The sequence below is a fragment of the Fukomys damarensis genome, unplaced genomic scaffold, assembly GCF_012274545.1.
Source record: "Fukomys damarensis isolate Sample0158 unplaced genomic scaffold, DMR_v1.0_HiC HiC_scaffold_23, whole genome shotgun sequence".
Classification (NCBI taxonomy): domain Eukaryota; kingdom Metazoa; phylum Chordata; class Mammalia; order Rodentia; family Bathyergidae; genus Fukomys; species Fukomys damarensis.
In genome coordinates this window covers 30,901,564-30,916,407 of record NW_022900935.1, presented here as the reverse complement: position 1 = coordinate 30,916,407, position 14,844 = coordinate 30,901,564, and the positions used below count along the sequence as shown (strand labels likewise).

The following is a 14,844-nucleotide window of genomic DNA, read 5'->3' as shown; positions in this document are numbered from 1 at the left end:
CAGGACTCACCCCCTTACTGTCCTCCGCGGTGGTGGAGGGCCGGCTCAGGGCCTCGGTTTCCCCAGCCGCTCTCCAGGATTTCCGGATTCTCATCACCAGGACAAGGATTCCCTTTAGTGAGGATTCCCTTCTGTTCCTAAATGTTGGGACTTGATAGGAAGAAGGAGCTGGAAATCGGAGAGCTCAGCTTCTAGTTAGTGCATCGCCTCGGGCTGGTCGATCCACCACCGTGGCCTCAGTTTCCCCATCTATTTACGGGGGCTAACCTCCCTTAGTCCACCCAGGCAGTATAGAATGGAAGTATTGTACTGTACTAGAAAATGGATGGGAAACACTGATAACCGAAGGATGTCTGCAGACTTTAGGTGAATGAAAAAGCTCGGAGAAGAGGAAGCAGATCTGAGATGGAGACTGGAATTCAGGAGAAGCATCTGTGACCTCAACACCAGTGAAGCAGAGGTGTCAGAGGGAGAGGCGGAGAGCTCCTGCAGGCCCAAGGACTCTGAGCCGGAATGGCCTGTCAGAGTTGTCTGCTGATGAGCTAAGATGACCAGACCCTTCCGTCCCTGCCCATCTGGTTGTGGGGTTGGCTTTGTGACACATACTCCTCAGACTTAGCAGGTTGACAGACGTACCACAGAACTGGTAGTTAAAAAGAGAACCAGTCTTCAAGGCTATGAAATTAAGAGTAACACACCAGGAGATGGGAGGATGGGAAGTCAGCTCAGCCTCCAAAAACTATGTAGTGAGCAGAGATAGCAAGAAACCAGAGCCAAAGAAACCCAGATCATTAAACTCAAACCCAGCGAGGCCGAAGAGTGATCTGTTCCAAAATCCAATTAGGAACTAACTTTCCGAGGAGATAAAGGACAAATTCCAGGTGATAAGGGACAATGTATGCACTGACCAGTCACTAAAGTAACTTATAGTTACCTTTATTAGCATGGTACAAGTCACACCAAGATAGGGCTTTAAGACGGTCATGAGACAGTCACCTTAAGCGGCATGATAAGCATGCAGGCACAACCAAACCATCTCTGTGTGCGAGGACATCAAGACCCTGAGTCCCTGCCAACCCCATAGATCCCTTAAAAGTTGTAAATCTTTTCCTTTGGATCAGCCTGGGATTTCTTCCCTCCTTTCCCCTTGTGCTCAAGCAAAGGGGAATACCAAAATGCTTCTGTCTGATTCTTCTGGTAGAAAGTACAAGAACCCACACCAGTAACACCTGGAGGGGCTTTGTGAAGGTTGTGCTCCCAGCAGATGGTGTCCCAAGTCTTCCATGATAGGAGAGTTTGGGGCAGCACTGTTCATGTTTCCAAGGCTCAGAAAAGCCCTAGAGTTCCCACGAAGTGTTAGGCAGAGGGTTAGGGGCTGACCCTGAGATAGTTCTAAGTGAGGTAAACAGGAGATTTAGGAGAACGTGATAGGGTTAAGCCTTCCTGCAGTCAGTCAACAAGCACTTCCTTCAGACCGGTTCTGTGCAGCTTTCTCATGCAGTGATAAACAAGACAGTTGTGGTTCCTACCCAGGGAAAGACAGGCATTAAAAAATTCAGATTTAGTTCTAAAACTATTATGGTAAGTAGCCCCCCAAAGAGCATAGGGAGCCAAAAAGGGCTTCCCAGGAGAAGGGAGTTTGGAGCTGAATTCTGATGAACAAATAGAAATTGACCAGGTTGAATCGGGGAAGCAAGTGCAAAGGTCCTTGGGGGTGAGGAGCATGGTGCACTGAGAACCACAGAAGGCTAATTAGAGCAGGTCTAGTCTATTGCTGTGGCAGCTCCACTACTCTGAGGCTCAGAGTGTCTTCAGAGAAGGGGATTCTTCAGGCTGGGAAAACAAAGGCAAACGGCACAGGCACAGTGTCTGTGAAGGTAGACAGGGACATGGGGCAGATGAGGCTAAAGGGGTCATCATTGTCCAGGGGAAGAAGGGGCCTTGAGTGCCTCGTCAGCAAGGCTGTTGGAAGTGGAGCACAGGTCACACAGTTAATAAGACTTGAACAGTGGAGGCCTTCGGATTTCAGAGTGTGAGGCCTTTCTGTACCATCAAGATGTCCTCTGTCTTTAGGAGTGGACAGAATTATTGGGAGAGGTGGAGAACCGAAGAATAAGTGCTCTGCTAGGCAAGGCCACAGCATAAGCAAAAGGCCCCTGCCCTTCCTACTCCTTCTGTCCCCTCTCTAGTGGCTGCCTTCAATCAGTGATGATCTTATGACTACTTATAGCTACTCTGCCCCTGTGAAACCACTGATCTCTTTTCTTGTCATCTGTGCTTTTCTTTCATGTTCCAAACTCTGCTTTACAGAACTAGGAGTTTGCAAGGTTTGGCCAAGCTATTTGGAACTAAAACCCATATAAGAGGACATTTCCACTAAGCAAGGAAAAGTTATAGTGACGTTTTTCTCTAAGTTTCTTTCTGGGGCCCCTGTTCATGCTTCAAAAGCCAGCTCAGATATCCCCCTCTGTTGTTATTCTTAATCCATCCCTCCTCTCTCCCACCTTTGAACCCACTTATGCACCTTTTTTTGTTGGTGGCCGATGGTAATATCATGTAGCTGTCTCCCCCACAAGACTGGGGGTATCTTGAGGGTAGGTAGGTGTGCATCTGAAGCATCTGAGTATCCTCCTGGGATAACACTAGATACTGGGTAAATACTCATTTTTCTTACACTTCTGGGTGACTTCTATTACTTGTCTACGCTAGACTCTGATATGAGGTGTTGTTGATTTTGGTCAACAGTGTGTATTTTCTCATTTTTATTTTCAGTCCACTATGAATTTTTTGTGTTTACAAAAGAGCAGTTATTTCCAGGTTGTCCATCTACACACATGGGAGACCCACAGGCACAGACAAACCCACAGATGGCTCTCAAATGAATATCACTCCTTGATCCCCACCACTTCTCTTATAATAAACTCAATGACACTTTTGCTCAGTTATTTATTTTTTTTTTTTTTTCTGGTATCAGGGATTGAACTCAGGACCTTGCACTTGCTAGGCAGGCATGGCACCACTGAGCTACATCTCAGCCCTCAATGACTTCAATGGGTACTTAAAATGCTCTTAATGTTTTGTTTTATCCACAGATTGTTGAGCATCCACTATGTACAAGAAACTTACTTAAAGGCCTTTATATACTAGTGAAAAAAAAAACAGAAAAAATTCTTAAGCTTACATTTTGAGGTGTGTGTGTAAAATGGATTAAAAACTAAAACTTATACAAAACCTATAGTTCTTTAGACAATGATTATTAGCAGGGGAGAAGGACAGTGTGGTGGTAGTTGGGAGGGATTGCAGTTTTAAGCTGAATGATCAGGAAGCCTCATCAAGAAAGTATTATTTCAGCAAAGACCTAAAGAAAGTAGAGTAGACAATGGGTAAAAGTAGAGGAAGACCATTCCAGGTAAAGGAAGCAAGTGCAAAGGCCCCAAAGTGAGAGTATGGATGTGTGATGTGCTTAAATAACAGGCCAGTGTGATGGAAGTAGAGTGAGGGACACTGAAAGACAATGGAATAGGTGTGCAGATAATGAACAGTCTTATATGCTATGATGAAGACTGCCTCTGACTCTGAGTCAGCTGGGAAAACAATGACAGCTTTTAACCAGGAAATGATATTCCCACCCCCAAACCCCTCTTTCTCTCTTCTCAGTGCTGGGGATTAACCCAGGACCTCATGCATGCTAGGCAAATACACTACCACTGAGCTACATCACCAGCCAAGGATAGAACATTTGTCATTTATGTTTTAATAGAATCACCCCAGTGGCAGTACTGAAATGAGGAGACTGGTCAGGAGGGTATGCAAGAACCCACACATGTGAGCCCTGGAGGGGAGGGAAGTAGTTAGACTCTGAATAGGTTTTGAACGTAGAGACAAAAGGATTTCCTAATAGGCTAGATAAAGAGTAGGAGAGAGAAGAGTCACAGCAGGGTATAAGGTTTTTGATCAGAGCAACAGGCAGGATAAACTTGCTATTGATTGAAATGAGGATGTTTGCAGGGGCAACTGGCGAGGGATGGAAAAATTCAGTTCCGTTTAGGATGTGTTAAGTTTGGGTTGCCTGTCAGCAGTGTTACGATGGTAAGTTTCTAGAAGTGCAGAAATAAACGATGTGTGTGTGTATAAGTTAACTGATAGTGACACATATCACACACACAAAATATATAGTATTCCTTGTTGAAAATTGCATGTGGCCAATTTACTCTCACAGAATGCTTTAATTGATTTTTGGCAAACTCCTGTATCAGTAACCAATTAATTGCTGCAACTGATGAATAAGTGTAGTTCCAAGATGGATGTGTTGATTTTTTTTTCTTGGCAGTACTGGGGATAAAACCTGAGGGTGCCCCACCCCTGAGCTACATCCCAAATCCTTTAAAATTCTTTTTGTAATTTTTTTAAATGTTTTGTTCTGTTTTTTGGTACCGAAGAATAGAATTTGGGTCCTTGTGCTTGCGAGGCAGGTGGCAGAATGGCTGAGCTAAATCCCTGGCCCTCTTTTTGTAAAATTTGAGACAAGTCTCACTAAATTACCTAGTGATATCCCTGATCTATGATCATCCTTTTGTGCTGGGATTACAGGCATGTGCCACTGTGCCTGGCAGTTGATTTTTGATTTTTTTTTCCTTTGTTTTTTGGTACCTGGTATCAAACTCAGCCCTTGTGCTTGCGAGGCAGGCAGTGGAACCACTGAGCCAAATCCCCGGCAATGTTTTTATTTACATTAACAGTAAAATGAGTATGAAACAAAAGTGACACACGCCAGAGCTTCACTGGTCAATGACACAAGTGACTTCTTTTAGAATCAGAATCGTTTCCCAATATTGGAAGACTATTTCCTCAAATGTTTTATGTTATTCACAATAGAATGGCCACTGACACAATATACGCTACACTTAGTCTACATTACTCACACTTTTCCCATTATTTTCTTAAGTTTAACCAGGGAATGAACAAAACGACAAATCAACACCTGACTGGGAGCATTTGCCAATTTCTGTGTCAATTTAGTTTCCCGCCATGGTTGATTTTGAGCTACCAACGCGGTGTTACTGAATCTGGAGTTAGAGCTCTGAGAGTAGCATACCACTTACACAGTGTTTCCACAATACAGATTTAATTGACGGAAATAACTTTGAAAGAATAGACAATAATGAAAGAGAGTAAAACAATGAGAAAGTGATAAGCTTTTTCTTTTTTTCTCTAATACTGGAGATTGAACCCAGGGCGTCACACCTGTTAGGGAAGTGCTTTACTGTGGAGCTGTAGTCCCAGCCTGAGCTTTAACTATTACCTTTGCTTAGTTTACGTAGTTCAGTTCTTAATAATGGTAATGGGTAACAAAAGGCTTGCAAAAGTCCTGAAAATGTAATAATTGACTTCAAGAGCTGGTTCCAGACACCATTTCTGTCTCTAGCTAGGTTGGATATACGACTCTGGAATTGGAAAGGATCTTAGCTGGTCAGAGAGATGAATTTGGGAGTGGAGTATTTGAAGCACACCGAGTATTTAAAGCCATGATACCGGATGACAGTGGTACACACCAGAGGTGGAGGACCTTATGGCACGCGTGTGGCAGTGGACTATTTGTATCACGAAAGCTCTAAAAGGTTCACCATCACTGGTATAAACAGACAGCAGAACTAAGGACAGCTGGGTGACTCCAACATTCAGCATCAGAGAGATGAGGAGATCAGGGAAATAAGAAGAGACTGAAAAAGAGGAAGGGTAAAAAACTCCCAAAAAGTTTAGTGTCCTGGAGCCCAACTGACAAATTCATTCCAGGATGGAGAAAGCTGACAGCTGGTTGGATGCTGCTGAGATATCTAGGAAGACTAGGATTGGGAACTGCCCACTGGGCTTAGTGATTCATCCTCCATCCAATAAAGGAAATCAAACAACAAAAACGCCATATTTTTTTTCTTTGCCATTACGCATGCTGGAATTTGTTCCCCTTCTTTACCTTTATTGTAAGCTCCATTTCTGCTTCCAGGGTTCCTCCATGAGGGGCCTGGATAGGAGACAGATGACTCAGACTGGGCTAACTTGATGATGATTTACTTACAAAGGGACTTATTTCTACCATGTGGGTGAGAAGTATGGGAAGACAAGGATAGCTCAGAGGTCTGTTGGAGCTGTTAATAACCCTTAACCTGAGTGAGTGGGGAGAGAGAGAAGTGACAGAAACTGAGAAAAGGGTCCTGTACATCAAGCCATCTTGAAAGAGGCAGTTACCTGAGTGGAGAGTCACAGGCAAATTTGCAGGGAAGTGGCCAGAGAATTAATTTCCAAGTCCTCTCTCTCCTCCCTCTTACAAGTCTCCTTCAAGACTGATGACTTGGAACCTAAGGGAAAGCCAGGGAGCAAAGGTGCCAGCCAATTGATGTCATCAGTACAAGTTCAGGGCAGACAGTGGGATAGACAGTTGCTCTAACAGGACAAAGAAGGTATCCAGGGCACAAACTTGACTCTAAAAACAACTTCTTGGGCTGGAGTTGTTTTGTTCTGTTTGCTTTGAGACAGGGGCTTGCTGTGTAGCTCAGGGTGGGTTCAAATTCACCATCCTTCTGCCTCAGCCTCCAAGGGCTGGGATTACAGGTGTGGGCCACTATACCCAGCAGCATCCATAATTTCTGGTTTTTGTTTTGGGTTGTTTTTTTTCTGGGGGGGTGGGGGTACTAGGGATCGAACTCAGAACCTTGTGCTTGCCATGCAGGCACAGCACCACTGAGCTACATCTCCAGCCCATAATTTCTGTTTTTTAAGATTTTAATATTTTTGTTCATGCATGTCTGCAGTACATAATGATTACATTCATCATGGGGAGTTGGTACTTGTCCATAACACATCTTAATTCTGTTTCCCTCCACCTCTTCTCTTCCATCCTTAGTCCTCTTCCCTTTTGTAAAAGATCTGTCTCCCTGTTTCCTGTCACCTGTCTCTAGACCATGTCTGATTCAAGGTTATGTCTCTAACCTGTAGGGTGGAACCTGATACAGAGCAAGTGTTCAAAGTGTAAAAGTTCACATTGAACAATGATTTCAAATTTGTATAACTTTGCTATGATTGTGGTATATATAACATCTAGGGCATTGTTTTGGAAAACTGCGGGTTGCCAACCGCTAGTAGCTCACAGCATGGGGGAGAAAAGGATTGAATAGAAAAAGTCAAACTGAGTCCTACACAGTGAGGTTTAGTGTATTGTTGTTGCAGGTTATGACACAAACTATAATTCTACCATGGGTTTCATTCAAAATGCTTGAAACCCATTGACCTAGGACAAGTAAGTCACATGCCTATGCTTCTGTTTCATTATCTTTAAAGTGTGGATAATATTAATACCTCCTGCCTCATAGAATTGTAATGAAGATTAAATGAGCTAACACCTAAAGTGCTTGGTGTCTAGGACAGAGTAAAAAAATCAACAGCACCTCATTTGTTTTGTTGTGTTTTGATTTTTTTGAGGCAGGGTCTCTCTTAGTAGTTCAGGCAGGCCCTGAACTCACTATGTAGTCTAGTTTGGCCTTGAACTCACAATGATCCCTCTGTCTCTGCCTCCCAAGTACTGGGATTACAGGCATGCACCATCACGCCTGGGGACAGTAGCTTTTAATAATATGCAACAGGGAAAACATTTTTTAAAAGGAGAATATACAATTTTATTTATGCTGTGGTTACTTATAAATGTACTTTATGCTGTGGTTATTTATGCTGTATAATATTAGTCATGGGTGATTTATCTTACTCTATCACATCAGTTATTGATGGTAAATACTATATCAATAAAAAGAAGTCTTTTGCAAGTATGAAGCAGTGTACCAAATCTCCTTCCTCCCCTTGAGGCCAGCAATAATGTAAAACATGACTGGAGGGTGGAGGTGCTGCCTTACATCCTGTCTGAGGCGCTATCCTATTAATATCTCTACTGCATCTGACCAGCACAGGCTCTCTCTGCACCTGCTCTTGGAAAATTAACACAGCTCTGTGGGAAGGGACTCAGCAGGGTATAGTTACTTCGGTATCTAAAGCACTTAGCACCATGCCTGGCCCTCAAAAAATGTGGGCTAACTCGAAATGAACCATTGATAGTCATTGTGTGACCTTGATCAAGTCACTCCCACTCTCTGGACCAGAACTTCTCATGTGTAAAGTAAGGGAAGTTACACAGAAGGTTGGAGGTAGAACTACTTCTGATTTTACAAATGGGGAAGCTGAGAGCCAAACAAGGGAAGGAACTTGCCCAAGTTCAAACCACAAATTAATGGACAGAGGTTACAATGAAGTCTCTCCACTCCATAGCAGAGAGCTTTCCCCAACCCCTGTGTTGTCAATCTAATTCTATCATCCTTGGGAGCGGTGAGAAACAACTAAAGATATACTTAGTAGCAGAGGTAGAGCTTGAAAAATACAGTCTGGAGTGCAGAAATAAGATGCAGAGTGAAATACATAACCTGGTACCCTTTATATAAATGTAAAATAAATATATGCACATATAATGAAAATGCATACTTTGCAAGAACAATATAAAAGGGCACACAGTGGTGGCAAACCTTTTAGAGTTTTCAATGATAACGAGCAGCCAGCTGAGGCACGCATGCCATATGTTCGCCACCACTGCGTTAGAAGAATCACCATTGGGAGTGGGGAGAAGAAAAGAGATTAGAGGAGATAAGTAAGTAAATAAAACTAGAGGGAAGCCAGGTGTGGTGGCACACACCTGTGATCCTAGCACCCAGGAGGCTGAGGCAGAAGGATCACTGCAAGTTTGAGGCCAGCCTGGGCTACATACATAGTGAGTTCAAAACCAGCCTGAATTAACAGCAAGACCCTGTTTCAAAAATAAATCAATATATACATATGTGCAAACAAGCAAGCAAACAGAAGAAAAAAGTCTTTAAAACCGAAGAAGACAGTTGACTAAGAAATATCTATGTATTTTTTTAAAACTCTTATTTACTTATCTATTTAAAGTGCTGGAGCTGGGTGTGGTGGCGCACGCCTATAATCCCAGCACTCTGGAGGCTGAGGCAGAAGGATCGCTGTGAGTTCGAGACCAGCCTGGGCTATATAGTGAGTTCCAAGTCAGTCTCAACTATACGGTGAGACCCTGTCTCAAAAAACCATAAGTAAATAAATAAATACAAATAAAGTGCTGGAGTTTAAACCCAGGGTCTGGTGCATGCTAGGCAAGTTCTGTGCTAATGAGATATAGATGCAGCCCCTGAGAAATGTGTTTAACTCAATTCTCTGCACCTCAAGCCAAAAAGTAACAAAATAAACTGTGTTTTCTTTTGTATTTTACGTCTGTCATTGTGTACAAAAGGAAAGCAGATAGGTTCTGTCGATGTTTTTAAAATCTTCTACTCTGTTCCTGGCCACTACCTTTTTCGAGGCCTCAGCTCCTCCCAGCTGGACTCCTTGGACATTTTTCTCCTTGGACTCCCTGCCTCCATGCTTGTGCCATCCAATCAAATGCAGTTTTCCACAGAGCAACCAGAATAGTCTTTGACACTCAGAAATCTGATCATGTTAATCCTAGGTTTAAGTATCCTTCAGCGACTTAGTTTGTGATCAAATGGCTAGCGCAGCATTGGCTGCCTGGGTGTGTAGCCTAGTTCTATCCTCTTTCTGTGGAATTTTAAAGAAAGTTAACTAACCCTACTGTGCCTCTATTTCTTAATCTGTAAACTAGGAGCAATAATAATAGCATCTATCTTATTGCGTAGTTGGTAGATTAAATTAATATTAACCCTATTAAGTATTTTAAACTGCCATGTGACAGCTATATTGTTACCCCAGACTCTCCACAGTTTAGGCCCTGTGTAGCTCCTGTGCCTCATTTTCTGCCTTCTCTTTCCTGTGTCTGGTGACTGAAGGGCCCTGCTTTCTCTCTTCTGCTTGACATAGCCCCGTTTAATTCAAGATCTTCTCTTCAGGAAGCCTTGCTTTGACTCTGCCACAGCTGGGGTACGATTGATGGAGTGTCCTTTCTTTGTGCACCCATGACTCCTGTGTATTTATTATGTTGTGCTGTAAGTTTCTCTTTAAAAGTTGATCCAATACACAGTGCCTGGCATGTAGTAGGTATTCGATAAATATTTTTAAAACTTTTAACTGACATATAATATGCATGTGCCAACATTAAGCTAAGCATATAGCCTCATATATTTTTGCATACTGAGCACACCACATAACCTGCTCCCTGATCTATAAACATGATTATTCTTGGAAACCCAGAAACTTCCTCTATGCCCCTTCTAGTCACCAAGCCTTCAATCCTGATTTATGAGAGGTAGATTACTTTTGCCTATTTTCATACTTTATCTAAATCGAATCATTTAGAATGTACTCTTTTACTCTCCAGCTTCTTTCACTCATCGTATACTTCATAAAATCACACACATTTTTGTGTGTGATAGATTGTTCCTTCTCATGCTGTGGGTATATTAAGTTGGATGAATATGCTACAATGTGTTTATCCATTCTTCTATCAATAAATAGTAAATATTTATTGAATGAATGAAGAAAACTGTCCATCCTACTACCTTGTGAATTTTGGGGGGAAGTGATTGAATTTTATTCAACTCTAAATCCACAGTGTTTTAGCGTGGGGCCTGGTACTTGGTGGGAGTCCATTGAGTATTTGAGGAGTGAACTGATGTAGGATTCTCCCTAGCCTTTGTAATTAAACTGGTTGTTTCCCCATCCTCCAAGGGGCCCCAGCTTCACATCCCTGGGTGATGCAGGTGGGTTGCTAGGCAACAGCACGAGGTTGGCTCTGGGGTCACAATGAAGAGTGTGCTGTGAGGCTGCTCTGCCTGGTAATTGGAAACATTGCTATTCAGCAGCCTTTGGTTTCTCCCCTTCTGCCCATCCCCCTCCTCCTACAGCTGCAGGAAGAATCTTAGCAAGGATCTCCACAATCCCCCGTTCCAAAACCTCCTGGGTCTCAGTTAGGAAACTGAACTTGAAGACTTCAACAGAGCTGAAACAAGTTGCCCAAAGTCCATATAACAAGTTCAGGTTTATCTGATTCCAAAAACCTAAGCTCTTTCCAGTATTTCGGTTTTGGACAAATCAAGTTTGAGATGTCCTCTGCTGGAGAGATCCAGGCTGGAGAGTGGTGGTGGTGTTGATGCTGTCCTCATCAAACAAGTGGTTAGGACACCACTTCTCTATGGGCCAAGAGATACCTTGAAGGCTCTCTCCAACTTGGTATCTAAGATTTGGGGTTAGGGTTTTGATGGGTGAGTTATGAGCACAACAGCAGCAGCTCTGCCTGTCTCACTGATTCCAGAAAGGCACAACAGAGTGGGAAGCACTTGACAGAGTGGAGAACTGAGGAGGGCTGTCAGGAAAGGATTGCAGGACAAGGATTTTAAACAATGAGTAGGAGACAGCTAAGTAGACACCCAGGGAATGTGACAGAGGTGATTCAAAAGGCCAGTGGTGTGGGCTAAGGAGATATTTAATAATATGATTAAAGCCTATTCCCTACGTGAAATTATAGTACTTTCAAGCATTTATTCAGTCATTCATTTACTTTTCCCTATGTTTCAGCCACACTGACATTCTCAAAAGCTCTATCCTCCTCCAACCTTTGTGCAACACGTACACAGTTCTGCGGGAAACCATGCTAGTAAATCTGGGGTCTGGTTGCAGGATGGAGGAAGGCTGCCAGAGGAAAAGTCACTCCGTCTGATAACAAATACAGCTGGTATGAGTTAGGCTAGCAAGGGGGAACAGGGAACTGGTCGAGGCGGGACAATATGTGTAAAAGCTCAGGGCAAGCCAGTGCAGCACATTTGGACAGGCAGAAGGAGCTTCTCATGGCAGTTCTTCAGTGTTCTTTGGGCCTGAGCTCAAACATGACCCTTGTCCTGGGTAGAGCCATCCTCAATTGTCACAGGGAGACATCCACTCTCTCCTGTTCTCTGAAACCTTATGATATCCCTTCTTAGAGACATTATCACATTATATTGTCATTTTCTGGATTGCAATACTCTGATCGTATCTGTCTGCCTACGAAAGACTACATTCCTTGAAGGGAGGGAATTGTGTCTGCTTCTGCTTTTCAATGGTAACTAGTGAATAGCAGGTACTCAAGAAATATCGTTGAATGAAGGAATGAGTGAACAAATTATTTAAATGTCTCTCTCCTCCCTGAACTAGGAGTTATTCAAGGACAAGGATCATATCTCATTTATCTCTTAAAAAATTCTCGAGTATAGAAAACAGTGCACAGGCTTTCAGAGACAAAGTGCAAATATAAGTTGACCCACGTACAAGCTGTGTGACCTTGAGTAAATTATTTAACCTTCCTTGTCTTTAGTTTCCTGATAGTCAAGAGGAATAATCATTATAACCTCACAGGGTTGCTATGAGGATTGAATGAGAAATCTATATTGCCTCGCACAGTACTTGGCACATAGTAAGTGCTGCTTGAATAAATAAATAGATGGCTGGTATGGCAGTAGCTGTAGAGAAAATGAGAAGAAACACAAAGAAAAGACAATCCTCCTTTTTTTTCCTTTTATAACTACAGGCTAAATATTTTTGGAATCAAAATTCAATTCAATGATTTCCTATTGAATAGGAATAGCTTGGTAACAGAATCAGTTAGTTCCAGTTAAATATTAGCCAAACTATTTTTGAGTTAAGATATCAAAATCTTAACACCATACCCATTAGGGAAAAATTGAAAGCATTTCCTTTAAAATCAGGAATGAGGGCTGGGGATTTAGCTCAGCGGTTCGGTGGCCTGCCTCACAAGGACCCGAGTTGGATCCCCGGTACCAAAATAAATAAATAAATAAATAAAATCAGGAATGAGGTAAAAATGTCCACCCTTACCACTCCTATTTGATATAGTTCTTGAAATCTTAACTAGAGAAATTAGGCAAGGGATGGAATAAAAAAGATTCAAAAAGGAAATGAACGAGGAAAATTATTCTTATTTGCAGACAATATGATCCTATACTTAGAAGATCCTAAAGACTCCAGCAAAAGATTTTGTTAGCACCAATAAAAAATAATTCAGCAAAGAACCAGGAATACAAAATCAATATTTAAAATATTGATAGCTCTCCTATATACCAATAATTAACTATCTGAGAAAGAAATCAGGAAAGCAGTTCCACTCACAATAGCTTAAACAATGAAACACTGAGAAATCAACCTAATGAAGGAGGTAAAAGACCTCTATAATGAAAATTATAGAACACCGAAGAAAGAGATTGAAGAAGATACCAGAAGATGGAAAGACCTCCATATTCATGGACCAGCTGAATTAATATTGTTTTAATGGCCATATTACCAAAAGTGGTCTACAGGTCCAATGGAATTCTCATCAAAATTCCACTGACCTTCTTCACAGAGCAAGAAAAAACAATCTTAAGATTCATATAGAAACACAAAAGACCCAAAATAGCCAAAGCAATCCTAAGCAACAAGAGCAAGGCTGGAGGTATTAGAATAACTGACTTAATTACACTACAAAAAACCATAGTAACAAAAACAGTATAGTACTGCCACAAAAAATTGATATATAGACTAATGGAATAGAATAGAGGATACAAAAACAAAACCTGTGCAACAACAGCCATCTGATTCTTGACAAAACCAAAAGCATACATTAGAAAATAGATAGCCTTTTTAATAAATGGTGCTGGGAAAACCAGATTACATATTAGAAGACTAAAACTAGAACCCTGTCTCTCATCTTATACAAAAATCAATTCAAAATGAACCAAAGACCTACATATAAGACCAGAAACTTTGAAACTGTTAGAAGAAAACATAAGGGAAACATTTGAAGACCTTGGCACTGGCAGAGAGACTTCCTAATTAGGACCCTAATAGCACAGGGCATAATAGCAAGAATCAAGAAATGGGACTACATCTAAAAAGTTTCTGTACAACAAGGGAAGCAAATAATGAAGTGAAGAGACAGCATAAAGAATGGGAGAAGATCTTTGCCAGATGCTTTTCCAACCAAGGGTTAGTATCTATGAATTTAACACCAAAAATAAAAGGGCAAATAAATTGAATAGACACTTCTCAAAAGTGGCCAATATATGAAAAAAAATGTTCAACATATTAAGTCATTGGGGAAAAGCAAATGAAAACTACATTCAGATTTCAGCTCACCCCAATCAGAGTGGCTATTATGAAGAATACAAAAAAAGTGATAAATGGTAGCCAAAAATGTGGGGACACTTTCTATATTGCTAGTGGGGATGTAAATTAGTACAATCACTGTGGAAATCAGTATGGAAGTTCCTCAAGCCAGTAAAAGTAGAACTACCACATGACCCAGCTATACGAGTCCTTGGTATATTCCTGAAGGAATTAAAGTCAGCGTACTAGAGGGATACCTGGATACCCATGTTCCTCACAGCACAATTCATAATAGCCAAGATATAGAACCAGCTTAGGTAGTCATCAACAGACAAATGGATAAGGAAAAGATGGTATATTATTCAGCCATAAAGAAGAACGAATATGTCATTTGTAAGAAAATGGATGGAACTGGAGATCATCATGTTAAGCTAAATAAACCAAAGGCAGAAAGACAATACTGGCATATATCCCTATTATATGAAATATTAAAAAGGTAGCATGAAAGTAGAAGAGAGACATTAGACGAAGAGGAAGGAAATACGAGGGAGGAGTGAAAGGGAAGGCAATGAAAAGATAGATATGATTGACATATGTTAATGCAAGTATGAAAATACCACATTGAAAGCCAATATTTTATAAAGCAGAAACTAATAAAAAATACTTTTAAAAAGCTTCAAAATATATTTTGTTTTTAAAAATTATTATTTTAATTGA

At 41.4% G+C, this 14,844-nt stretch overlaps 1 protein-coding gene across 1 annotated transcript in view; it reads right to left on the bottom strand.

Annotated features, from left to right (window-relative positions):
• Gpx7 (glutathione peroxidase 7) overlaps positions 1–94 on the bottom strand; it is a 6,133-nt gene extending 6,039 nt beyond the window's left edge. The window contains exon 1 of the mRNA XM_010610417.2: positions 11–94. Coding sequence (XP_010608719.1) covers positions 11–94 — 84 coding nt within the window. The remainder of the gene's footprint in view (positions 1–10) is intronic.
• Between the last annotated feature and the right edge of the window lie 14,750 nt (positions 95–14,844).